The sequence below is a fragment of the Pezoporus wallicus genome, unplaced genomic scaffold, assembly GCF_028554395.1.
Source record: "Pezoporus wallicus isolate ANWC-B61680 ecotype Strahan unplaced genomic scaffold, APGP_CSIRO_Pwel_v1 contig_6644, whole genome shotgun sequence".
NCBI lineage: Eukaryota > Metazoa > Chordata > Aves > Psittaciformes > Psittacidae > Pezoporus > Pezoporus wallicus.
In genome coordinates, this window is record NW_026637098.1 from 1,347,137 (window position 1) to 1,374,657 (window position 27,521).

The 27,521-nt window shown below is 36.1% G+C and overlaps 1 protein-coding gene across 2 annotated transcripts in view; it reads left to right on the forward strand.

The window, feature by feature from the left end:
- CTNNA2 (catenin alpha 2) overlaps positions 1-26,447 on the forward strand; it is a 503,340-nt gene extending 476,893 nt beyond the window's left edge. For both annotated transcript variants that reach the window (XM_057403217.1, XM_057403218.1), the window contains 2 exons: positions 11,500-11,643; positions 25,291-26,447. In XM_057403217.1, coding sequence (XP_057259200.1) covers positions 11,500-11,643; positions 25,291-25,578 — 432 coding nt within the window. In that variant the 3' untranslated portion in view covers positions 25,579-26,447. The remainder of the gene's footprint in view (positions 1-11,499; positions 11,644-25,290) is intronic.
- The last annotated feature ends 1,074 nt before the right edge of the window (positions 26,448-27,521 follow it).

A 27,521-nucleotide genomic window follows, 5' to 3' on the forward strand; every position in this document is an offset into this window, starting at 1 on the left:
GGGTTTTATAACTAATCACCCTAGCATTAACCCCACGACACCTTTGTTACCTTCTAACTCAAATACAGACCATACGAATGTAAATGTATGTTCCACTCTCCTGAGTGTGTTTTCAAAACACTGGTGATTTGTGAGGCCCAAGATACTTGAAATAAGATTGTTTGCAGATGTGGTTTTGAAAAAGCACCCTCTAATTGTTTAAGCCCAATCAAGTACGAAGATTTTTAGGGCAACTAATTTGTGCCTTTTATTCCATCCATAAGGTTCCCCAGTGAAATCACTGGACTTCCTCAAACATATCAGAAGTCAACAGAAATGTTCTCAACTACATAACATTTCAATTTTTTGCAAAACACTATAGAAGGTCTTAAACATTTGCCAAGCTTTCTTGGATCAAACATCCTAAAGTCATACATACAGTCCTAAAAGGAGTTAATTCAGTGTTCCTGTGTCTGTCCTGAAATTGGTCTTTGCTTCTTGCCTTATGTACGCATGTAATTTTAATACCTTGATCTTCCCACAGCAATGAAAAGATCTTCTTCCATTTCCCTGATATAAATGGAGTGATCTGTCCTTGTATCGCTGACATCTATGCTGCATAGTAAATGCTATGATCTTTTCTTACCTACTGCCATCTGGGTCCAGCTTTTCATACGCATTGAATTGTCATATTCATCTATCTATAACAATTACCCAAATCAGTGCTTCTACCAGCTTGGCTTTTGTGGTTGTGTGTGTTTCTTTTTCAAGTCTCTTTATTCAGTGTATGTGGATGCTGAATAAGTCATTGTGAATCTCTAGCATCTATTCGTTCCTGGAACATCACCATCCGTTGTGAAATTTAAGTGGCCAAACTGCTTGACTTCATCATTTCCAGTCTGGCATTGTTAGCATCTGCTGCTTACCAGGCTTCATCATCATTGTGTTTCTGTTTAGTTGGGGTTTCACAGTCAGTTGCAAGGGCAAAACTAGCTTCCACCACAGCAATTATTTGGGTCTGTTCCAAAGACTCGGACTACTGACATACAGAAAATTTTGAGATTGCCCAACTTGCTTCTTCTGTGATTGCTCTGAACAGGAGGTGATAGAGAGAGATAAACTCATGCACATCCCTCTTTGAGAGCAGTATCGTGTTATCCGAGGTAACACGTCAGTACAGTGCTTTCCTGATAGTATTTTCCAAGCTGTTTATCTTCAAGGTGCTGGGTACTGTATGCTCCTTTGCTATCCAGGGATCTGGTATCCAACTGCACATCTACATCTGCTTGTCTACTTGCTGCTTCTGCTTCCATCTTCTTCATTTTCTCTTGGATAGCCAATTACAAATAAGCAGTATTTTATTTACACTAAAATGAAATACCATTATTTGGCAACTTGCATACAGTACAATGTTAGAAGTTCAACACAAACCCAGAATTCAAGCTTCCCAAGCTACAGAAGTAAGTTTATGTGAATGCACAATATTTATGTGTTTTGATGTAAATATCAAGCACTGCAATATATTACAATATTGCAATTTATTACTGTGCTTTCAAAGAACCACAGTATAATTCAGATTGATCCAAAAGACGAGTTATGATTCAGAACTTTTGTGGGAAGTACAATCTCTGCTTGATTTTTTTCATTATTAAAAATATTAATATATATTTATAAATTAAAATAATTGTATGCATATGAGTGTATGAATACATATGGGAATATGTATATTTATGCAAAAAGGAAAGAGACATAAAACCAGTTGAAACTTAAAAAAACACATGAAAGCCACCCCACAGTTCTCACAGTTCTTAGAGAAAAATGTGTTGCAACTACTCCAGAAATACTGTGTACATAACATATAATGTGCTATTTATCTTTTGGTGAAACTTCTATTTCTCCCTCCCCCCCCCCCCCCCCCCCAAGATTCAGTAGTTCTATATGGCTTATCTCTGAAAATAAGCATAAAGCTGATCTTGTTTGCTTTTTCCTCTATAGATTGATATGATACTAGTATAGCATACGAAGTGGTTCTTTTTGGCACCATTGACTTTGCTGCAAATAGAAAACCAGATCTAAAAGTAAGAAAATGACACTCCTGAAGTGTACATTTTGATTTCAGTAAAGAACCCACTGTTGTTTTTCCCTTTCCTTCTTCCATTCCTTTTCCCCCAGCTATTTCTCTCCTTCAATCTTTCCCATCAAATTCCCTGCATGCAGATAGCAAAATTATTTTCACCAGATAAGTGCGATCTGGCAATTGAGAGTTAGCATACATCACCCTACCCTTATTCATATTAATGGTGCGAGGCAAATTTAGACTATCTGTTGATTTGGTCCTTTATGTTACAAGGTGAGACTCTTAACTCCTGATTCCAATTGAGTTTTGAAAAGTAAAATAAGAAACAACTATGTGATACCTGTTCTTCAGTTGCACTTGTAAACTTGAAGAAGATTATAGAAAAGAAAGTGAAGTAAAGGGGTGAGGAGGAAGTTAGATAAAATTAATATATTTTAAAATCCTTGTTCCTAATAAAAGCCTCTCTGACCTTGGTCCAGAAACAGATATATGGTTCTGTAATTTTCAAGTTGAATATTCAATTTCTAATTCCCCTCTAAGAATAAGCAACCTCCTTTACTAAAATCACAGGCTAAAAGAACTCCAAAATAATTTTCTTTGTCTCTTGCCTTGGTTTATTTAATGTAATGTGTATTTGCTTCATAATCAGTTGCACTGTATTGGAATGAATTCTCTGAGGTGCTGAGCATATGCTACTCTCAATGAAGTAAATAACATTTTCATATACTTAGCTGTTACTGACAAATAGCCTTTCTGTGGCAGCTACTTTTGTTGAATAGAGTTGATTTTAACCATGACGTTTGTTATTTGGATAGAAATCCAGTCTTCTAACGCTAGGGCTGCCTCATGTTTTTAGTATTCCTGTCTGACTCTTGTTAGCTAGACCATTTCAATGAAGCAGATCTGTATATTCATTTCTTCCTCTAGAATAAATATCCACTTGTTCTGTTTACTGCTGCTCTGAAGCTGATCAGCTCATGTATCTACTCCACTTAGGCTCTGAGCTTGCATTTTTTAAAACTCTTTATGGTAGTAGCTTTGCTACAGTCTTTCCTGCAAGATCAGATTGAACAGAATCTGAGAAAATCCCTTATCCCTATCGTGTTCAGGTTTGATTTAAGAATCTACAGATATAATCAGTTTTATTATCAGAAATTTGCCCAAATTTGTCTTAAACTTCTGAGCCAGATAGATATGCAGTGTCGTACGGAGTAACAGCCATGTACCTCTGAACACTGTCCAAAAATAGTGACTCGGTAACCAAAGCACACTCCAAACATACTTTAGCTGCTTCCATTTTCCAGTTATTTTCGAATAATTATCTTAGCATAATAGGCTCATCTATGATATAAGAGAAGGATCCTCACAACATTTTGAAGATAAAAGACAGTTTACTTAAGAGTGTAGCTTTATCCAAGAGTTCTTGCTTTGTGAATTTAAGCGAAGACTTTGGAGGGAAAAAAAAAGCAAAATTGCTAGACCACCCCATTAACTTTGGGTAGGACATTATGAAGATTCCTGTAACACTTGGACTGGGAGGTTGGATACATAAAATTATTAACAGATGCGGGATATACTGCAAAGTAGCTGTATGTTTATCCTTGATCAGTGATAAGAACGAGGTAACTGGAGACAGCTCATCCTCATCAAAACAAAATAAGCCTCATAATTTATCACAGAATAAACAGGTTGAGCTGGCAAACAGTTTCCCTATCAATTCTGCCTATGGATCTTGCATCTAGTAATCCAAAATGTTTTAAAGGTCCTACTTTTCTTTCATCTAAAGCTGAGTGACCCTGAACTACCTTGTGCTGTAAAAGCAAGTTGGTATGTGTATGGGCAGTGACGTATCAAGCTGCTACTTATCAATTCCATAGACTCAAAGAAAAGTCAGATAATTGGAAGTTCACCTGCTATTAAGAATGAGTAAGGCCATCTTTCCCTGAGTTTGGGTTAAGATGTGCGTAAGCAGTTACTTAAGAGCCACTGCAGTGGTATTTCATTTCCCCTCATCAGAAAGCCTTTCTGGGGTTTTTCCTTTGTTTTAAAATAGGCAGTCAGAGAGAACTTTTGCATTGGAAATGCTTTAGAGTATGGAGAAAGTGTTGTTTTGAAGTTTGGTAAATGGAATAATGCCTCCTGAATCAGGAAAAAAAAAAAGGATTATGTAAAAGAAATTTGGCTGGACAGTTGAAAATTGTCAAAACTGTTGGGTCCCTTTTCTTCAAGATTCCCAGGAGTGCAAAACAGTTAATCCTGTTACTTACCTAGCATGAAAATAAGTTTTACTGTTCATTTATAACAGAAATGGAAGAATGTTGCATGAACTGTACTCACAGAAACAGTCTGACAAATCAGGGTTTATAGATATTTCTGGGCTGGACTGCTTGGGCTGGCAAACTGTCAGTGTTTTCAGTAGAAAACACCTGAGCTAAGATCTAGCTTTACTTAACGCTAAATAGATATCACTGATAGATTTTTGTGTGTTTTGCCTGCTAGTGATTTGATTTACTTGGAGCTGAGGGCTAGAGCAGTTATTCCTAACTAATTTCTGTGTTTGTGTCTGTTGGAGAGTGGGTGCTCCAAGAGTTACACAGCACAAAGGAGAGACACAGTCCTATAGCTAAGCTGGCATCATTGCAAGACTAGAGTTTGCATCACGGTAATACATGACAACTGGCTATAACACAAGTGAATATACTCAAATTAGTAAAGAGAAGTGAAAATTGGACCCAGGGACTCTACAGATAATTACTAAATTACCTAAGAATATAATTTGACTTTTGTCAAAAAAGGTGGACTTCATGGAAAGATATTTGTTTAGGATGGGCTTGGTGGAAAAAAGTTTTGTTTGGGGACTTGAAAGCATTGGGTAAATGAGAGGACTTTGGAAATAGTAAGGAAGTAAGCCAAAGAACTTGAAATATGAGATATGAAAGGGGTAGGGAAAGAAAAAGCCAAACTGAAAGTAATATAGGAATATGAAATCAAAGAATTGCAGTGGTAGGAAAGGACCGAGATATAGTCAGGACCATAAAGTTGGTTGGACTCCATAGTAATCTCTACTCCCCTAGTAGAACCAGCAACAAGAGCAAATAAAATCTTAAGGTCTTTATTTCAGCTCTGTACAAAGACAAGGAGGCTGGGGCTAGGTGGGGAAAGTGAGAGACCTTGATTTACACTGTATATTCAACTAGCTCATGTCATCTGCTTTGGAATAAATGAAAGAAATTGGAAATATAGAGACACATTTCAGCTGTGTCTTTTGGGATGGAGATATATTTAAGTAGCCTCTGCATATGTGTTTGAATAAAGTCATATTGATATATAAAGGGTGAAATAAAGCCATAACAAGTATACTTTGTTCCAAAATGTATGGCTTTATGAATCACATGATACTTATAAATATCCAGATTTTGATAAGACTTTATCTGGAACAAATTTTTGAGCTTTTCTATTTGTGACTAATACAGGAGTTTCCAACATCTCCTGGCACAGGCTGTATCCTTCAGCACACTATCCAGGAAAGGGACTACCTGATGATATGGTAACATAAAAAATTTATCATCCTGACACTGATGAAATTTACTACTCCTAGAAGATAAAGGCATCAATGAGCTATATGCAGGTTAATCAAAATGAGTGCTGATAAAATCCCTCATGGTCATGTATTCATTATATATGATGTATTGTGCAGAAACACTGTCTTGGGGCTTTCTGTAAGTTGAAACAGTGAAGAATTCCTAATTATCCTATGAAACAGCTCAAAGACAAATAGAAAAGAAAAAGGCATAAATAGATGTATCTATACTGGCTCTAATGCCATTTGCAATGCCTCTTTCAAAAATGTAAAAATAATAAAGATTTAGCTCATTAGACAAAGCTTGCCTTTTGCTTCCCAGTAAAGGTAATGCAGACCAGGAGCCAAGAGAGTATGCAGTTGTCATCCTTGAAGGGATAAAAGCCCCAGGAGGATAGTACAGCAGCTGAGCGGGTCTCATGTTGGCAATCAACTAATTTCAAGTTGAAAGTTGTACAGGAGACCTCTAGACACAGTGTTTTAACTCAGCTAAGTGAAAAAGCCCATAGGATCTTATTTTTTAAGCTTGTAAGTTCACATAGTTTTGCTGGATTGGACAGTAGTACATATCCTGGGTTTCTGGGCATTTGAGGAATGATAAGTATGACCCAGATAAAAAATAGCACAGGAGATGGAGAGGTTGACTCATTTTTATTAGTGTTATGGTTATTTCTTCAAGGCAGCAGAATGAAGGTAGATTGGTGATGGGCAGAGTTTACATTAGGTAAGAAAAAATAGATGAAGCTTAAGACATAACTGACAAATCGAACAAGAAAATATTTTTTATTAAATAATCTCAGTTGCTTTGAAGCTACAATGTGTTGATATAAGGCTGTTTTCAGGACTAAGGAAATACCTCATTGTGTAAAAGACACATACAAACACGGATACACAGGAAAATGAAACAATATATGATGCACAAATGGAAAGATGTTGTCTAGAATTTTATTTGGAAAGCAAAATTCCACTGCACATGTCTTCATTAGAATATATTCCTGGAGACAAGGAGCACACAAGCTTTAATATGTCTACATTTGGTAGGTTAAAATGTAGACAGCTCAGACTTTTATCCTTATTAAGAAGCATTTTGGCTGCAGGGAACATGCTTTTGTGCTTTATCAGGTACAAATATTCATGAGTTTCTGAAGATTACATATATTGAAATTTCTCATTAGAAGAGTTTTCTGCAAAATAAAACATTTCTGATACCAAATGTTAAGCCATTTAATCCCATGAGAACAAAGCAAAATGTTACAGATTCAAGATTGATGCTTGAAGCAAATATGGTCATAGAAAAAGATTAGAGAATTGAAGGAAATAGTAATATATATGCTTCAGTATATACTGCATTTGCTTTAAAAATAATAACCACTCCATAATTCAAAACTCGTCTGCTACAGCAGTTATGGCTTCGATCCAGCTTGTTTTCCTATTCCAACCCATGCTGAATGAGATGGGAAGAAATGGGAATATTATGGATTTCTGATACACAAACTGCACCAGCCCTACAATAATTAGCAAGGTCTCATTCTAACATATGCTAAGATATGATCCTAAAAGACTATTCCTGTAAAAAATACTGTAGAGAGAGGACTTCAGTGCTATCTCATGTTCACTTCTTTTCCCATCTTACCACCTTTAAAGGAGGTGGTTTGGGACCAAGCTTCACCATTTTGTCTTAAATAAGAATTCCTCTGCCTTGGAGCATTCTCAGGTGGCCTCCTTAATGCACAGCACAGATTTGCTAATAGGTACATCATGAGGCTTTAAATAAAAATTAGGCTTCTTACACATGGCATTGTGGAGACTGAATTTACATAACAGGTTTAACACACAATAGGAGACATTGGACAGCAGTAGCTCTCTTAGCTGTTGTGGTTATGTTCTTGATTTGGTAAAACTTAATCTCACTTCTCAAAGCAATATCAAATAATGCTTTTACAGATATTAAAAGAATAGCAGCTTCAGTTCAGACTCCTCAGTTTCTTTGACTTTAATTGCAGTTCTTGACAACATGAGTTGCAGATGAGTAACACACATATAGAAACACTCACAGACAAGAAGACATGCCCTGAAGGGAAAACATCAACAGGTTTTCCCAGTCTGAGCAGAATCAATTGCAAATACCAAACAAAACTGCTTACAACCAAGTATTTAATAAAACTCCCAATAGGAATGTATTTCCATTAAATTCAGGAGGTCATAATAGCCTTTAGGAAGAGATCAAACTGAGTGAGGAAAAAGTTGCCTTATATCTTTAACCTCTGAAATATTTCTTCCACACATACTATTATTACCCTTACTATGATTATTTATGAAACTCGCAGGAGCAAAGGAAGAATATATCTGTTCTCACATCACATCATTCATCTTAAATAACTGATAAGCAGCTGCATCAAAAAAAGGGCTTATTTTGTATAATATATTCAAGACATTGATATGGAGTCTAAGTAAAAACCTATCCAATATTAGAAAAATTAATCCTAACCTCTTACTGTTAGATATTCTTAAATGTTTTCTTTTAACATCACTTCTTTCTAATTCTGATAAATACATCATCAAAAGTACTTTGTGAACTAGATTACCAGGTAGGTAATAGTATCACTAGAAAAAATGAGACAAAACATACCAGTGATATGTCCTAAATCTCATCAAAGACCAAATCAGAACTCTATGAAACGGGATTAGAGCTTCAATATCTTATCCAAAACACTGCAGAAACATTTTGATCCTTTTTTATACCTACAACTAGATTCAGCTTTTCCATTGTCAAAAAATTAGAGACGTTACAGCTTTACTCAGTCTCAGATGGGATGTTACATATTTCATCATTCCTTAGCTATGACAGATAATGAACAGAAAAGATTTTTCCATTCATCCATCAAGCTGATCCGCAGCAGCAAAAGGACATCTTTGGGTCAAAGGCGTGTCTGTGTTAAGGTCTCCAACTTTCATGAAATGTGTCAGCTTGACATTTTTACATGGCCTTTTCAAGCTGTTGTTTCAGTTTCTTAAAATAGATCCATTTCTACCTTCTGTAGGTATAGCAATAGTATCCTATGATGTTTCTGCACAATTGGTTCTCCTCAGCTTTTCATAGTCTTGCCCTGCTCAAACTTTATAGATAGCAGCCATTGATACCTTAGTGGTGCCTACCCATTCCCCATCATCTGTCCATCTTCTTAAGCAAGACAGCAAGCACTCTGATGTTTTTTTTTCCCAATAAATCTTTGATGTCACACTGAACATGGCCCCTTTTTTTAACTTGATTTCTAGTGCCTGGCTGCAAGTGATTCAACCAGTGACTTGAACTGCATTCATAAAGTTTTCTTATGGTGTTAGGCTTAAGTTACATTCCTTAAAAAAAATATTTTAGAGTATAAAAGTCTTCATTTACTGTCTCTTTGCATTTCCATGAATTCATTTAATTAATCTTTGTTGTAATCCTCAGAACGCTTCGAAGATTTCCTTCCTTTCTTGAATGTATATACATTTTTTGAATGTTTTCAGTTAGGTATGTTCTTTCTACTTGTGTTCACAGTTTAGGTGAGTAATGTGTTCTAGAGTACGTTCACAAATCAGTCTTATCATTTTTGCTCTTCTCTTATTTTTCTCTTCATCAACTACAGATATCACAATAAGCAGGTCAAAACAAGACTTCAGATTTGAGCAGTGCTAGCCCCAAAATACTATCTGTGGTATTATCTGCTATCTAATCTATTGAACCATTTATATCACGTTATCATGATTGAAACTACCGTATTTCTCCGTATTTCTCATCTTGTGTTGCTACTGAAGAATATTCTTGGCCATATTCAGTCTTCTAAGATTTAATTGTGCTACTTCTGTATGCTTCTGTTCCAATAAACAACAATTTGTTTCTTTTTGGAGATCTTAGAACTGCTACTACAAGATTAATTTTTCTCATATTTAAGGATATATTCTCTAAATATCCTTTTCTATCAGAATGAGGAATCTTGCTTAGGTTTCATAAGGCCTCGTGGTCACAGGAATTCAAAATATGTTCCTACTTTATTTGGCAAAAACAACTGTGGTGCAATAGTCAAGTCATAGGTTACCTAAGTTATGAATTAACTGAATTCTGCCTGGTATTTTTTACCAGTAAAGCCTTTAAAAGCTGAATTTTTCTTTTCTCCTTGGCTTGCTAGTAGACAGATATGTTAATAAATAGATGCAATACAAGGTACCAGAGGTGTTTTTCCTCTTCTCTGTCTTCATACATACAAATAGCTTGAAATCAAGAGGATGTAATGAGAATTAAGACAGATACGTTTAATTCAATTACCAACTGAAATTCACAGCACTATCATCACTTTGCATTACTCAGATGAAGCCTAGTTTTGCATTGTGTTCCTGAAGTTATATATCATCTCTAACAGTCACAATAGCTCTTCATTTAGTCAACTGAACGAGACTAATTGTTGAGTTTTTTAAATCCACAAATACAAATACAAATCCACAAATACAAATTTTAAAGTAGCATCTTCAGATAGTGCAGCTTTAGATCGAGGTGAAAGGTTTGAAGAGTAAGAAGAAAAATACTTGACCTCTGTTGTTTAGGTGAAGTGACTACTACTAGATATGAGTCACGGTTTTTTCAATAGAAGGAAAGGAGAGAAAAACAAAAAGCACACAAACAGAGCAGGGCATACACATTAATCATTACTAAGGCTGAAAAAATAATCATGATGAGATTACAATTTACATGATCCTTGTAACAACAAAAAAACTATGGGAAAACATCAGTATTAACTCAGTGTGCTTATAATACATGCTCTTAAAAGAGATTTTAAGGAGCGTTCATTTTTCGTCTTCCAAAAGGCAGGATCTTATGCTAGCACTCTTTCCAGGCACTGATTAGTCCCACATTTTCTGAGCAGTTTTATTTAATGGAGTTAGGTTCAGCAACATATACTATTTTTTCAATTTCAGTGTGCAGCTAGGTTATTAAGAAAATCCCAGTGGATAATATAAGCAATTATGTTTACTCTTGAACCTGCTTTCCCAGAATTTGGATGATAAAAATTCCATTTACAGTAAATTAGAATGAATATCCCATTTTAAGCCTTCCTCCTGGGAGGTTGCTTAAAAAAAGATGTGCTTCAGCCTGTAAGGTTGTCATTGCCTAAAAATGTACAGTCTTTAAAAACATCACCCCTTTGCAATTCTGTTGATATTTTCTGGAACTTTAAAGTGTGCTCTGTAAATAAATGTATGCCCAGATTTTTGATACTTCCCTCACTTGTTCCTTCAGCACAGTTTGTCAGCTCTCATTTTCAATGTGAGAAAAACCTGACCTCCTTCATACAGAGGTGTAGGTGGCCTACCCTCCGTCTTACTCTATTCAAGGGTCAGCCCAGAGGTCTGGATCATGTAATGTTTATTCAGCACAAGTGCACACAAGCGAAATTCCAGTTATAGTCACTGGAATTCAGCTGCTTGCATTAGTGCTGATGGTTTTGTGCAGTTCAGCTGTTCAAAACCATACACAAAATAAAGCTACTTGTAAGCTTATTATCACCAAATTCATGCCTGGTCTGATGTCAATCAATTTAATGGGGGTAGAGCTTTCTATCCTCTGATTTTCATCAAAAGGTGCCAAAATTTATCCCCTTTCCTGATCAGCAAACCCTGTTAGGCCCACATTTAACCCGTGCTATGGGAGCAAGTGAGAGGAACCACCAGACAGCGGGGTTACTCATCGTGGAAGAGTCCCTGTTTCCTTGACCAAGCATAGCTCCTTCAGCACACGTTTTCCTCTCTCCTCACCTCTACGCTACGGCGCAGTGTTTTCTCTTGCTCTCTCTCTCACTATCTCTTTTCTGTATCTCTCGGAAATCAGACTGGAGTTCAGAGCACTTTCACTACCTTTTATGAGGTAGAGTGTGATGTCATAGATGGGGGCAGGGCTAGTCAACTTTCTACCCACCCACCCACCTGTGCTGAGGGAGCTACGCTTGAGACCGGAAGCAGTGATTCCTCTACGGTGAGTAACCTCCTGTCTCATCTATATCTTTTAACTCTATAGACCTGGGGGTGGAGGGGAAAAAACATGAGAATGGGGATTTTTTTACTTAGTTTGGTTGGGGGTTTTTTGTTTTAATTAACCAAAGGGCTCACAGAATGAATTGCATGCATCTGACCTGCAGAAAATAATTTCTTTCCTGTTCTGAACTCCTAGAGTTAATGACACCCGTAAAGCAATGATCATGTTTCTTTGCAGAGGTGGCCCGTTTACTGCTGGTTAAGCTGATCCTTCAGTGTTTAACTTGCATCGTGAAAAGGCAGACTCTGGTCCCCTTGAACACAATTGCTAAACTTCCACTAACTTAATTACAGTAGTGATGGGCCATAACTTTTCTAAAGAACTTTGGGATTAAAGATAGGTGGTGTTGTTTGTTTATTTATCATTATTAACTGTGGGTTATGCCTGTTTATACAGAGTGGGATATTTATTTTCTCTGTTCTCTGTTACTGTTTTTATTTGCTTTATCCAGAATGTTTATGAAGCTATGTATTTGCAATAGGCCAATTATAAGACCTATTTTATAGGTGAAATAAAATTCAAAAGTAAATTGAGAAAGATGTAAAATTAAGCAGGAAAACCCCAGGAGATGTAACTGAGATTTAACCTTTGATATTATAAATCAAAGCATTTGATTTTTACTTTGGTAAAAGCTTGGAATGGGCAGGGATACTGCTAACCAAATTTCTTGGTGTTTTTCTTGTGTCAGTACCTAAACATTACTATTTTACTTTAAAGCACTGTTCCTGTAACCTATTTCCCTTGTCCCCAAGTATTACTGCTTCACTGTTTTAATATCCCTCAGCATTTTAAAAAAGACAAGATGGACTACGAAGACCTTCTTTTCTGCTTTCTGCCTCTTGGGTATCTATTAAAGCTGTCAAGATGTCAAAGCTCTCATACTAAAGGACAGAAGAAAGATCATATGAAGATTTTGGCCCTTAGGAATACCACGAATCTTGCTGTTCTTATTCATTTAAAGCTCTTTACCAGCTCCATGTGGGGTCTTGTCATATCTCAGTGATAAAAGGCACTAAAAGGCAGGAACGCATACTCTATAAATGAAAGAGAGAGTGCAATCACAGCCTTTTCAGCAGAGGTGGTCCATAGCCTGATTGATGAAGTACTTCTATTTTCAGGTGACTACATGCCTTTGAGGAATTGGGTATAGGATGCGGACCATTCCATCTTCTAGTCAGTGACATGGATTGGGGGTTGGTCAGTAGTGATGGATAGATATTCCTCCCTGATGACTTAGTGATGCTCTTTGCATCAACGCATAGGAAATATGAATGAAATTCTGGGGCAATGAAAGTCTTGTTTATAAAGCTACCAAAACTTTCACTAATGACTGTTTCCCTTCCTGTCACAGAGAAAAATAAGGACAAAGAATATAAAAATTGGCTTCCTGAGTGGTGGCAGCCTTTCTACCTTTGAATAATGTGTGCAAGGAGTTTTATTACTACTGCTTATTCCTTTAGTGAATCAAACATTGAAAAGTCCAAATATTTCTTTGCAAAGCCAAGAACTTGTCTAGCAAATTTAGCTTTCCTAGCAAACCAATAGGAAATGAAAAGCACGTTAGTCAATCTCTAATGTTTCACTGGGAAAACTTTATCGGAATTGCTGTTGCTAAAGACAATTTCAGGTATGTTCTTTCCAGAGGAGAATGCTTTGAGGTAAAATTTCATTTCGATCCAAAGCATATCCTTTGCTGATGAGTTTACAAAATTGTCTTTGCACATAATTATTTTTGCATAATGCAGGAGGCTGTAATTTTTGCACAAAATTAGTAAAACATAAGGACCAACTGTACAGTGCCCTTAATCTCGCTTCAATGATATGAAAGCAATTTGGTGGCATGCAGAGGGAAACGCTATTTCAAAGTGTTAGGAACAGGAAATCAGAATTGGTATCATTCAGTAATTATGTTGAATTAGAGATAGCGATCAGCACTGAAGGGGTATTGTGGAACTGAAATGTCAGTGGATTACTTCAAATCCAGATAAATTTGTCTCTAAGTATATCTTGTAAGATGAGAAAATTAGCAGTTCGCTGACTTAGGTGTAGGGGAGAGTTTGTGAGGGAATGATATTCAAAATGACATTAACCATTGTGAGAATTAGCCTGTGCCAAATCTAATAGTAAATTTTAGGCCATGCAATCCCAGGATGTGAGTTTACCTGAGTAACTTTACACTGGGACAATAAATAGCCTAATTTTATGTTTACTGAGCTAATTCCCCTGTTAAATTATTTTACAGGAAGTTATGATTAAAACATGCACAGATTCCTGTATTTTACTGTTTTAGCTTAATTATATATTCAAGTCAGTTGCAATGTTTGCTTTAACTGTATATTATTTACATGTAAAGTAAAATATAATAAGGCCTAGATTTCAGCTGATTTTATTAGGTGTGCAATATGAAAACTATTAAAGCAAATATCTGAGCAACTTCTCCCAATATCTGCTAATTTAAACAAGTTAAATCTTCATAAGTGCTTTATAAACAGAAAGTTACTTTATGATAAGGCATACTTAAAACCTGCATTGTGTTACACTTGCAAGCACATTGTGTATTACTGACTCAAAACGAAACCAGTAACTAGCATATTTATACCTATATATTTAAGGAGGTCAGCATTTAAATTACAGGTTTTTTCCTCATTCAGACTAGCAAGGTGTGAGCAATACTTTCATGGTGTAAGATCATATATAGGGATCTAACATTTTTTCAGTGTTATTAAGATGGCTATGTAAAATTCCCAAATTTTCTGTATTTGCCAGGTTGATTTCTCTTACAAGTTGCATTAAAACTGTGGGTTGGTTCTTACCTTCTTTTTCTATATGAAAAGTGAGGGAGAGCTGTGAAATGCACCATCTGTTTGCAAACGGTGTCAGCTGGCAGATAGATGCTTATCACCCTGCCCTCTCCTACTGCAGTTTTAGGCTGGTATAACACCATTGACTCAAAATGAATTACTTTTGATTTAATCTTACTTAAGCAAAAGAAGTCACAATGATAGTGCACAGCAGTCTAGAGGACTCTTCGTGTTGATTTAAATTGCAATGCTTTTAAACTTTGACCTCAGCTCATTTGAATTGTCAACAAAAATGCTCAGTAGCACTTGCACTAAATATAGCGGTTGGAGGAAACTAGGGCTGCCTAAACATGCTGGACTTTCTCTTTCAGGGACAGTTGCATCTCAAAGACATTAAACATGATTCTGCTGAAACATAGCCCTTTGGATTTTTATCTGTCCAATCTGAGTAAATCAAAACAAACACAATGGTGTACCATTGTAAAACTGGGGAAAAAAAAGTAAATATTATTACTTCCCTTTTGCAAATGAGAATACTAAGCCACCCTCAAGGCCAAAGAGACCTATAGAATCACGATAAGTTTCGAGCACTTTGTCCTCCTTTAAGGCTTAGATAATTTTCAAGACCAGCATTTCTGTCTTCCATTCTATACTCCAATTTCCACTCCAGATGGCAAAAAAATAATTAACTAACAAAATAAATAACAATATAAGAGGAGAAAGAGTTCATTGTAGATCTACGATTTGAAAAAGATAAAGAGTTGGAAAGAAATCCTGCAGTAACAGTGGGAACTTTCCCCACTCAAGTTGTGCAAAAGATGAGTAGGTCTATGGTGTAATGAAAACTGAGCATTTTATTATTCAGAAAGGTTTTACCTGAATTATGAAGAGTTTTTGGCTGCTCATTCATCTAGCCAAGTGTAAACATCTGCATCTCAGATGTTCCCTCCAGGCTTCCTTTATAATTAGCAGAGATCGATCACCATTTCTAGAGAGGAAATACTCTTGTTTCAGGCAGACACTGATGACTGATTAGATTAGTAACATCTTAGAACTATTACAGAGACATGGTTGGGCAGGTGAATTAAACCACGTATCCAGACAAGCATGGAATAAGAAAGCTTAGCCTTGGGGGTCTTTTGAGTGTGTGTATCCATATGGAAGTGATGTAAACTTTCTGTGAACTTAGCTGGAGAAAGGAAGCTGCCTGATTCATTCTAGACAGAAATATTTAAATTGTTTTCTAAGGAGCACTTATCTATATAAAGTAGCTGTCTTGAAGCCCCATATTGTTAGCTACTGTAGGTTGGAGAGATTGTTTTGTAGTGTGTGGGTTTCCCCCATATGACACTTATGGGGATCAAAAGAGAAGAATTAAGGAAAACCAATTAAAAAATAGTCAGTAAGCCTGAATTCTTGACCTACTGGGTCAGATCCAAGCACAATTTTTTTGGAAGATGTTGAGTATCTCTGCCCAGATTCACTGTGCTGTCTTTAGGATTCTAATTCAATTTGGGATCTCCAAGTATAATTAAAAAGGTGAGTTATTCCATAAAAATTGTACCTGTGAGAGATCTCAAGTGCTCCATGGCTCCTGGTCATCTTCACCAAGTACAGAAGGAGCCTGGAATGCTGTGGTCCAGCACTTGGAATTAGGTAGGATGTGAATGGGATAGGACTTAATTTATAGAAATGGAAACTCTGAAAACGTCACTTAGGTCACCTCCTCAATGGTTTTTACGAGTAGCCCTCATAAAAGCAGCCCTTATTTATCTTGCCTGCATTCCTAGAGAAATTTTCAATTACAGACATCTGAAAAAGTGCTTCTGGGGTTCCAGTGCCACCAGCTATGAAAAGTTTTGGGATTCTTACTAATATTAAAAGATACTCAGTCACAATTTTTAACTGATGCCAAGTAAGCGCAGGCACGCCTATAGGTAATCATGACTAATGAACAATATTAAAGTTAATAGCTCTGTAAGAAAAGAGTCAGTTCAAATGCTTTTCCATTTCTCCATTCTCCTAAACAACAGCTGAGTTTATACCTTCATCTCCTTAAATTCTGGATTAGATGGAAAATTTGGAGATGTGGTTGAATTCATTTGGTTTTGTGTAAGGAAGATTGTCCTGAGGTGAAAAGCACAGAAACCATTTGGGAAGCTGTAAGTGCTTCTGTATTTGTTCCTTGGGGAAAATACTATCTAAAACACTGAATGGCAAAAGAAAAGAGATCAAGTAAATTAGAATTTCCTAACACAAATATTTTTTTAAGAGAATAGTGTAGGACCTAACCAATTTGAGTGAGCTATTAGATATTTGTCAATAATTGATAATATTGTTTCTTCCCTTCTACAGCTTCTCAATTTTCCCCTTTGCACAAGACATTTGCTCTTGTAACAGTGAAAATGAAATCAACGATACGTACTACTCTTTTAGATGCATTTGCATGTATACAGATAGAAGGCTAAAGAGAGATATTTTTGCCTTCAACTACCTAAGAGGAGAATGTAAAAGAATCAGATACAGACTTGCCAGAGGAAGGGCAACAAACAGAAGTTTAACATGGGAAATTCCAGTTAGAAGGAAATAAGTTTTACCTTAGGGGTAGTGAAATTCAAGTGGAGGATGGAGGTCTCTAGTCCAGAGACGTGGGAGGTTATCCATCCTTGGGCATCTCTGAATTTGAGCAAAACCCTGAACAATCTCACCTAACTCAATTTGAACAGGGCATTAGACTAGATGACTTCCAAAGGGTTTTTTAATTCTAAAGCATTATATTCATATTTTCATAATAAAATCTGAGTAATATAAATGAACCTTTACAATTCACAGTAAGATTTTACTCATTCCAACTCATTCTTTGCTGTCGTCTTTGCTTGTTTCCTTGTGAACTGCAACACCCTTCGCAAGTGTTTCTGTTTTGTTCTGGTTTCATTTGTTTGCAGTCTCCAGTAATTCTTAGCCGTTTTGCAGGTTTTTATATAACATTCAGTGTTAGCTAAAGTTAAAAATGTAATAAGCAAATGCATGCACAAATTTTATAGTTAGTAATTGACCAGGGGAAAAAAAAAACTTTTAGTACAGAACACTTAGTGAATGTTATTTAACCATTGATTGTGTTGGTCAAGCAAATAGAACAGTTAATTGTGAATAATGTATTTGGAATAAAATCTTAGCATTTCCTTTATAAATTATTTGTCATATATTATTAAGGAAGCTCTTTCAGTGCTGGGAAAAGCTGAAAGCTACTGTAGAGATTCAATTTTGTTACTTTATTTCATTGCATAGTGTTGTAAAGTCCTGGAAAGTGCTCAGGGAGTCAGAAACGAATGTTTTCACAGACTGAGTTGAGCAGCAGTGCCAGGACCCTCAAATCCAAGGAAACAAAAGACTTTTAGCACCTCAGAAATTGTCAATACCTTGAGCGATCAAGCCCTTTATCTGCTTCTATGAGACATTAAATATACATGAACAATAGCAGGCAAACTTTAGGTAGCAAGGAACAGTCCTGTTACTATCTTACAGTCTGCAAGAGGATTTTGTTTTATTCATTTTGCCTCCCTTTGATGCATTGTTTCCAGGCCCTTTCCTGAGAAAAGCCAGCTATGCCTGTAGAGCAGCTATCTTCAAAGTGTCTTTGTGTTGACCTGGGCAAGTATAACTTTAGAGATAGGAAGCTAGCTGAAGGAGCAAATTTGCCTCAAAATGTGACAGATCCTCACAGTTGAAGACATGGAGATAACTCACATAGAGATACCATTCTGACACTTTTACATATGCAAACAGAAGTTGGGAAAATATCACATTTCTCAGCATTGCAGTCTGAAACCCTGCATTATACTGCTTTTCTGTTTGTTTGCATTGTGACAAAATCATGAGGAATAGCAGGAGATAACACATCCCCATGTAAAGAATATAGTGTTTCTATGCTGTATTGATTTTTTTTCATCCAAAGTCTCCTGTGATTTACCACTGAGTACAATTTCCAGCCAACCAGACTTGATTTGGACTCCCTTCAGGTAAGACTGTAAGAAAGACGTGATTTTCTTGTTATTGTACCTGTTCTGTAGATAAAGAACAATAGGTTTGCATCCAGAACTCGATTTGAAAGAGCACTAGATTATTTTGGACTTTTAAAAATGATAGCTATCTGCAAATTACATACCAATCAGAACTGAAGTCAGGAGGAGGGATATCAGTTGCACAGACTAGTTGGGTATCCTGTATTTCCTCTTTTGTATTTAACTGCAGTTGGATATGAAAGTGGAAATTTGTACTGAGATGCTTTTAACAGAGTCCTGTCTGAGCTTTTCTATATGTGACATCAGGTTCAGACAATGCCATATCTTGTGTAGACTTCTGGCGTATGAATCCCTGTGTAAAGTGGTGTACACAGTCCTGGTGATACACAGACCACTTAAATACAGTTTTGTATTAATGACTTTTTATTGGACCTAATACTGAGCTTCAAAAGACTTCTTGCTCTAATGTTCTTCAGTAAGCCTGCTGGTAATATAGTTTGATTTAGCCTATCCTGCCAAATATAGTTTGGACTTCATCTCTGTCATAGATCTGATCTTCTCCTTGAAGATAAGGTAAAAGCCTATCTTCAAATCAGTCCTATGAAAATCTCTTTCTTGTTAATCATCCAAGATGACCTTGCAAATTAAACACGTTTTAAAATGGCAAAATTCCATAGAAAACAGATAGATACCTGTAGTTGGTATACTTCTGTGCTTTCTTGTTGTCCTATGAGATGGCAGCCTTTATTAAATACAACCAAATGGGCTTGGGAATCCCTATAAGTTAATTAAAAATTGATGATGAGGACAGTTATTCAGTGGATTGGTCAGCTATAAAACACAACTACCCCCAGAATGAATTAAATATTCAACATGTAAAAAGGAGTAAGTTAATTGTAATCAAATGTAAAAAACACAGCTAGGAAAAGAAGAATATACTACTATTTTCTCTATGTAGCCACATATCACTTTTTAACACAATTGTTACCACATTGCATTCCAATTTATAGCATTTGGTTTGTTTTAGAATTTCAAATACATAAGGGCTTTCTCACAATATACCCGTATCTAGCAAAAACTTTATACATATTCCCAAGTGCCTAAAATCCAGCTTCAGCTAATGCATAGCATTGCTAACTCCTATAGCATATACCTCCTACCATAGGGATGAGTGCATCTGAATAGCAAATAAGCCATTCTTGCACTGGCTGTCGCTAACAGCATCATTTTATGCGTTAAATGTGCTACAGAAATGTAAGACATAAGTATTATGAATAAGATATTTTTCTTACATATATCTTACATACATATGTAGCACTGGATTTCATATTAAGCACAGCTGAGAAGAAAATGGTTTATTGCATAAGAATGTAATCTGGGAAAACGGCATTTCTGATTCACTGTCCAGATTCATAATTGCTTCATGTACCCTTAGTTGCTCTAAGGGCTGTTAATAGACTCTTGGTTTGTGATAACAGCAACTGTAGCTGTCCATGAAAGTATGAACTTGCTTTGGAAAGGAAGAGAAGCAGGGAATGCACCCTGAATTCACAAATAGCCTTGAGGGCTATCTTAAAATAGCCTAAATTACCCGCTAAAGGTATGCAAATCAAGTCTTGGCTGAGTGTTCAAAGGCTTTCAGGTTCTTTTTCAACATGTTAAGTGACAATTCCTCTCCCCAGTCTGTAAGAAGTAAACCAGACTGAACTCAATTTAGCAGTAATTACTAATACTCCTTTTTTGCATTCATACATTTTTAAGGTCAATATGGACCATTCTGCAGAACTGATTCACAGGCTTCTTGAATTGATGTGAATTAAAAATGTCTAATAGTTATGCATAAAGTGTACATATTAGGCAAAACCATCCCATATTGATTTCACCAATTCTAGAGGTGGAATCAGTGTTTCATGAGTTCTTGTGATTAATACAACTGCTAAAAAAATTGAGCTCAGTAATAACTAAAATGATTGACTTCACCTTTCAGCCATTGAGTTTTGTTATAACTGCCTAATCTGTTGAACTTGGAATACTATCATTTCTCTGTTACTATGTACTTGCTGATTTTGAGCAACTCATTTTTTAATCATTCACTTTATTCATGGGAGAAACAGAGTTGACTGAATCTTTACCATGAAAGATGTTTTTTGCTCTCGAGATTCTTTAAATGCTTACCAGTTCCTCAGTATTGTTCTTGCATTGAGAAAAGGACTCAGTATTCCTTAACTGTGGACACACAAGAATCTGAATATGATAATTTAACCTATTTCATCAATGTCCTTTTTTGTATACTCAAGGAGTGATAGTCTAGATTAAAGTATAGAATGGAATGTAGTAGAATAGAATAGAAGTTCCTTGTTGTATAAGTAAGTATCATCTGCTATAAAGCTAAAACTGAAATCTACACCTCTGACTCTTGCCAACTTATTAGATATCAAACACTTGTCTTCTGTATGACTTACCTCTTTCCCTGTCATTACATTATCTGCAAATTTCATCAGTTAAGTTACTTTTTCCCAAGTTTTTAACAGAAATATTAATATTGTAAAGCTGACAAACAGTATCTCCAAGAGCCCACTGCAAAAATCACTCTTGAGCAGTGATTTTTTGTGTATACATACTTTGGGAAACTTAGCTGTTAGATAATTTGGAATCATTCTGTTATGTGCCATGCTAATTTCGTATCAGCTGAGTTTTTAAACAAACTGTCACATAGTACCAAGCAAAACACCTTTCAAAGGTCCAAACATATAGACACAGTTATTTTAAGCAATCCGAAGTTTTATCATGTCAAAATATGATGTAGGTTACTCTGAAAATATTTTTGCCCGCAAAATCATTTGGTCAGCATTAGCTGCATTTCTTTCCTCCCTTTATCCATGGAGTCTGTAATAGCATTGCACGATGTTTGTCATGTATATGGGAGTGTTGTCAGCTGAGCTGGTCTATAATTTCATAGGTCATTCTGTTTATGCTGTTTACATATTCCAGACTAGGATCTACAAGTATTTTGATGTCTTTCTCTGCTTTCCAATGTGTATTAAAATCAACAAGAATATAGAGCATTCTCAAACAGCCACCTCTTTCAAAACTACCTAGACTATATCTTCGCTCACTGGACATACAGATTTTTTTCCTTATTTCTCTTACTTTTTGTGGTGTATTTATGATTATAAATATCAAGGTATCTCTGGAAATTAAATCTCCTTTCTAAAAACTGTGGTATAATTCTTGCCCATTACAGTGATGTAACAATGCAGGGAGAACATCTCTTTTCGTTTGCTTGCTGTTAAGGAGAAAATTTTCCATCTTTCTCCTCTCCCATTTCTTTAGCTATTTTGGTATTGTAATTGTTGGTTATTTTACTTAGATTGCATGTGTATGTAAAAGAAGCAAGAAATCTTGATTGTCAGAAGATTCTGGAAAATTCCAATATAGTGCAAGAAAAATGCAGCACAGCTTACAAGCAGATCAAAAACTCCTCAAAGCTTTAAGGATTTGGGGGGAACCCTGAAGTTATCTTCTTGGCAGATAATAGGCTCTCCTGCTCCAGCGTTCTACCCTTGCATTTACTAATTGCAAAGTTAGCTTGTAGAAAAATCCTTTTTCATTATTTTCTGTGTGATTTATGCCTTCCCTGGGTAGATGGCAGTTTTAACCTGGGTAAGCAACTGGCTCCAGTGCAGTGAGTTTTAGATTCTTCATGAATTTTGAATTTCCCCAAGCATTCCGGGTTCACTGAGTTTTATGGGCCAATAACCTGGATTTATCTCATATGTTTAGGAGGGCTGTTTTTTTCCTAAATGGAGGCAAACGTATTTGGAAAGAAATCTAAGTAACGGAACACAATTACTTTGTGTAGCTAGTCAAAGGATCTGTTATATTCATAATTCCTTAAGCATTACTAGGGAGTGAAGTTTGCCTTCTGTACTGTGCAATAATTTCCTAGTGGTTCTTTTATTTGAAATGTTAATTTTCCTCCTTTTTTTTTTTATTTATTATTAACATTATCTGTTAGGAAAAGTGAATGTTTCTGTGCCAGGTTTTGTAAGGAATTAACACACTAAGAGCTTGATTCATTGCTGCCTCGTTCCAGCTTTATGCCACTATAGCTCTGCTGATTACAAAAGCACAGCTTAAAACTGAAGTCACACAGTGGTGTAGTAAGATCTAAATGTTAATTGAAATGATGTTCATTGAGTTTAATTCTTCTTTACTGAGCCATAGTAGAGGCAAGGGGCTGGAGGCAATAAGAAAATCACCTGAAGAGCTTAGGTAGCTAAGTTGGGTGTATGGGATGGCTACCCACAAATTTTGCGGAACACTCATAGCTTACACTAATATGGAGGTTTTATGTCTCTTTTCTGATATCAAGATTTTAAAGTATTTTATGCTATGAATGGACTTTAAGAACAGAGACTAAGCATCTACATGTTAAAATGTGATTGGTGAAAATCGGGAGCTCTTATCTACTGTAACAGCAGATTGAACTAGAGATAATTCAGATGGTATCAAAATATGTAATACAGTTTTCTAAAAGACTTCATTGCAATCCACATCCAATCCTGCAGAAGTGCATGCTTCTGTACAGCTTTATCAAAATACTCCATAAAATTACTAATGTGTTTAAAGGTATAGATTGCATCCTTTGTATGGTTTTAAGCATTTCATTTCAGTGCTGCCTCAGTTCAAAATGCTGCCTTTAATCATTGTATTCCTTAATATATGCCCCCTGTGAAACAGCTATCAGAACTCTTTTCATAAAGAAACTCTGGAAAATATGAGGCTATTAGAAGCCTTCAACAAGTAGAATTCATTCAGGAATGTGCAATATAGACTTGATCCAGTCTGTTTATCCACATTGATTATGAAGGAAATGCTATGTGAAGGTATCACTTTAAATTCAATATCAATCCACCAATGTTTCAAAAAGAATCATTTAACAATGAATAATGCTTGATTGTAGATCTCTGCAGTAAATTAGAATATCCTAATTTAATAGAGTATGATCTGTTATTTGCCAACAAACATACAGATTGCCTTATAAATCATGCAGTAGTGTGGTTATAGAATAACACTATACTGAATTATATTTCATTACTCCCTATTGAACAGTCATGTTTCTGTCATATAATGTAATTTTCTGTCTTTCAACTTAGTTTCCTAACAGAAAATACAAATTAGTCCTGAAGAAAAATATTTACCGGGGGTAGGCAATTAACTATTCATTTCAGGGAATGGCACCAAGTACATGAAAATCATTAAAATGCTCTTTCTTTTTCATCTCACTGTATGTAGCTGTTTATGTATTTAATGAATCATAATGAGTATAAGGCCACAGCTGAGGAAATAAAAAAGAATAGGTAAGTCTATAGATTTATGTGTTCCAGACACGAGCTTTCTGTAATGATAATTCTTGTTCACATCAATCACTGATGCTTCAGAAAGAGATTTTTCCTGACCTCTTCTTCTGTTAATGACTAAAAATACTTGAGGTGTAGTATATGTTTTTTGTTATTGCCTTACAATTATTTATCCTGGGTGCCTTGCTTAGCATGCATGTTAAGGAATCATATGCTCCCAAAATATGGAGCAGGAAGGGTTTGGATGGAGACAGGCCTTATATACTGAATAAAAATAGTGAAGAACTTATTGAGCAAGTGGGGTAGAATTAAAGAAGTAAAATAATATTACATCCAGAATCATTCCTACAGACTGGGAAAGACTTGTAACAGTTTGAAGCAGCTTCCATGGTAGAAATGAAAGGCTTTAACACAAAAAATATATCCCACATTTCCAGTATTTTGGGAAGGGATCATTGAGCATCCTAAATAGTAACCTGGGTTGCTACAGTATTTAAAAGCATATTTTTAGCACCTACTAATTTGACGATATACAGCTGATTTTGGCAAGTGCCTAATTCACATTTTGGAACACTGAGACATTGTCTTGGATGTCCCGTTATCAGCTTAAATCCTTTTGAAAAAAATTGGCCACTGTTATGTACTTGATTTCAGTGTACGATGGAAGCTTCCTGACTGGAAGTCCCAATAGTTTGAAATTCAACAGGTTCTTAAGGCCTCTTACGTCCAGAAGAACCTCAGGCAGCCTCGTGCATGAGAGGAATGCAAAGGTGTATGTACGAAAAGCCTGCTAATAATAAAGTAAGATTCCTTGTGAACATAAGTAGCTCACATACTACAGAAGCTACAAGAACCTGCTGTTAACTGTTTCATCTTTTTATTTCTGTAGGGGTTTCAAAATCTCCTTTCATCTTTTCAGACGGGATTCTCTAACAAGCTCACACTGTTCCTGTAGACATCATTGGGGTGTGATCCTAGGCTAAACAGGAATAATTAGAACAAACCTGAACGCTTGGGGAAAATCCCCGTTGACCTGTTTTTATGGTTTCTGACCTGTAAAAGTAAATTTTTAAAGGTTTTGGTGAGAAGCAACTTTTCTTTGTGAAAGAAGAAGCAACTTCTTCACCTGTATAAAAAGAATCAACAAAAACACCCTAGACATAAGCTTTTCCTTTAAATTATTAACAAATTTAATGTGAGGTACTACAGTCTTACCTTTACAGTTTGATGCATGTTTGTTGACGGTGCTTGCTACTGCAAGCTCCTTGATTAATCCTGAGGGAGAGGATTCATTTCATATTTAACAAGATCAGAGAGCATCCAGATTTGAGTCAGGAAATGGTCCAACAATCCAGTTGTGGAGTTAACCTTGCTCTATTTCATTTTCTTTTCTGTTTATAGCTGGACAGTGCCACTTCTCTCATCCAGGCAGCTAAAAATCTGATGAACGCTGTGGTCCTTACAGTGAAAGCATCATATGTGGCATCTACTAAGTATCAGAAGGTCTATGGTACTGCTGCAGTGAACTCACCAGTTGTATCTTGGAAGATGAAGGCCCCTGAGAAGAAACCTCTAGTAAAGAGAGAAAAACCAGAAGAATATCAGACGAGAGTGAGAAGAGGGTCCCAGAAGAAACATATTTCCCCTGTACAGGCCTTAAGTGAATTTAAAGCTATGGATTCATTCTAAACCACTAAGCTTTACCAGGAGGGTTTTATATTCTTTTTGTATGCATACCTGCCGACTTGTATGCGTCTGGCATGGGGTGGGGGGAAACCGTGTCAATTTGCATGCAACCTATTGAAGACTATTGAACTAACTATCTGCAATGCCAAAGTTTAGGGCATTCTCTTCTGATGTGGAAAGGATTTATTCCAAGCTTCCTTTTTAAACTAAACTATAGCATTAAATTGGCCAACAAATTTGCATCATGGGGGTAAGTGTGGGTTAAACAATAAATTCAAGTCTAAACCCAGAAATTTTTATGCATGCAAGAAACATTAGGTTGGCAGGTATATTAAGTGAAAAACAATGGAATTGTAATGGTAGACCATAAAGCTTGTATTGCTTCTGTTCCAGTGCAAAAATGTACTAGCCAATATGCTTAAATGTGTGGCCCAATAATTAAATGATATAACTTTTAAGTCATCTTCATTATAGTATGTGAATTTTTAAAACAGATACAAACTAATTCATCTTAAAAAGGCTTCTTTTAAACCATATTTTGTTCTTTATATTCTAGTAGTGTTATGATTGATCACATTTCAGTTAATCCCATTAATATGACCAGAGGTTTACTTTTGCCAATTGAATTCCTTATGGTGGAGTATGAAGCACAATATGGTGATTGACATTGCCTTTTATATTATGATTATGATTATGATGATGATTATTATAATAGTAGTAATAGAAGACCTGGTGGTGGAATGTTTAGAGACACGGAGACTGACAGTGTGAGAATTTAGAGGCAAATATGTAGGTGTAGTTTGGATTACAGGTATCTGACATACCATTGTAACCACTAACTCAATAAACTCATTTAATCTTGGAATCCTCAATATGGCTCATCTCTTTTAATGCACAGATATGTCCTGCATCGTCATTGATGTACGCAGTGATTAATTTTGCCTCATGTTTCCTTTTTCTCTTTTTACACTTAGAATCAAAGAATCACAGAGTGGCTTGGGTTGGAAAGGACCTTAAGATCATCTACTTCCAACCCCTGTGCCATGGGCAGGGACACCTCACACTAGACCACATAGCCCAAGGCTTTGTCCAACCTGGCCTTGAACACTGCCAGCGATGGAGCATTTGCCACTTCTTTGGGCAACCTGTGCCAGTGCCTCACCACCCTCACAGTAAAGAACTTGTTCCTTATATCTAACATGAACTTCCCCTGTTTAAGTTTAAACCCATTATATTACTTTTCTTATGTTTTATTACCAGGATAGCCAAACATGGTCAGTGGGTCAAAACCAGAATTGAAATCTGAGACCGATGTAAGCCTCAATCCATAAAATATATATGTGTGTTTTGGGATTAGATTAATTTGTTTAAATTAATGGCATAAAAATAGTTCAACTTCCTGAGTTTAAAAATTTGGGATCACAGAACCTTGGAAATCATCTATTGTGCCGCACTGTATAGACTTGTATGAAGACCACAGTGCAAAGAAATGCAGTATCTGCTTTTATTCCCTTTTAGCCCCAACAGTTGTCTCAACTGCAGAGATTTTATTATTGTTAGGAAAAAGGTCTTGGTATATATGAAAATAAAACAATAGCCAGAATTTTTATATATATATAATGAAATACTAACAAGAGAAGGAAATTCTTTCCTGTTAGGGTGGTGAGGCACTGGAATGGGTTGCCCAGGGAGGTTGTGAATGCTCCATCCCTGGCAGTGTTCAAGACCAGGTTGAACGAGGCCTTGGGTGATATGGTTTAGCATAAGGTGTCCCTACCCATGGCAGGGGGGTTGGAACTGGATGATCTTAAGGTCCTTTCCAACCCTAACTATTCTATGATTCTATAACCTCATAGGCGATTTGAAGCACTGTGATAAACAGTGAGGTATACCATAAGTGACATGTACAACTCACAGTTTTCAAGATATATTTGGATACTTGTCTC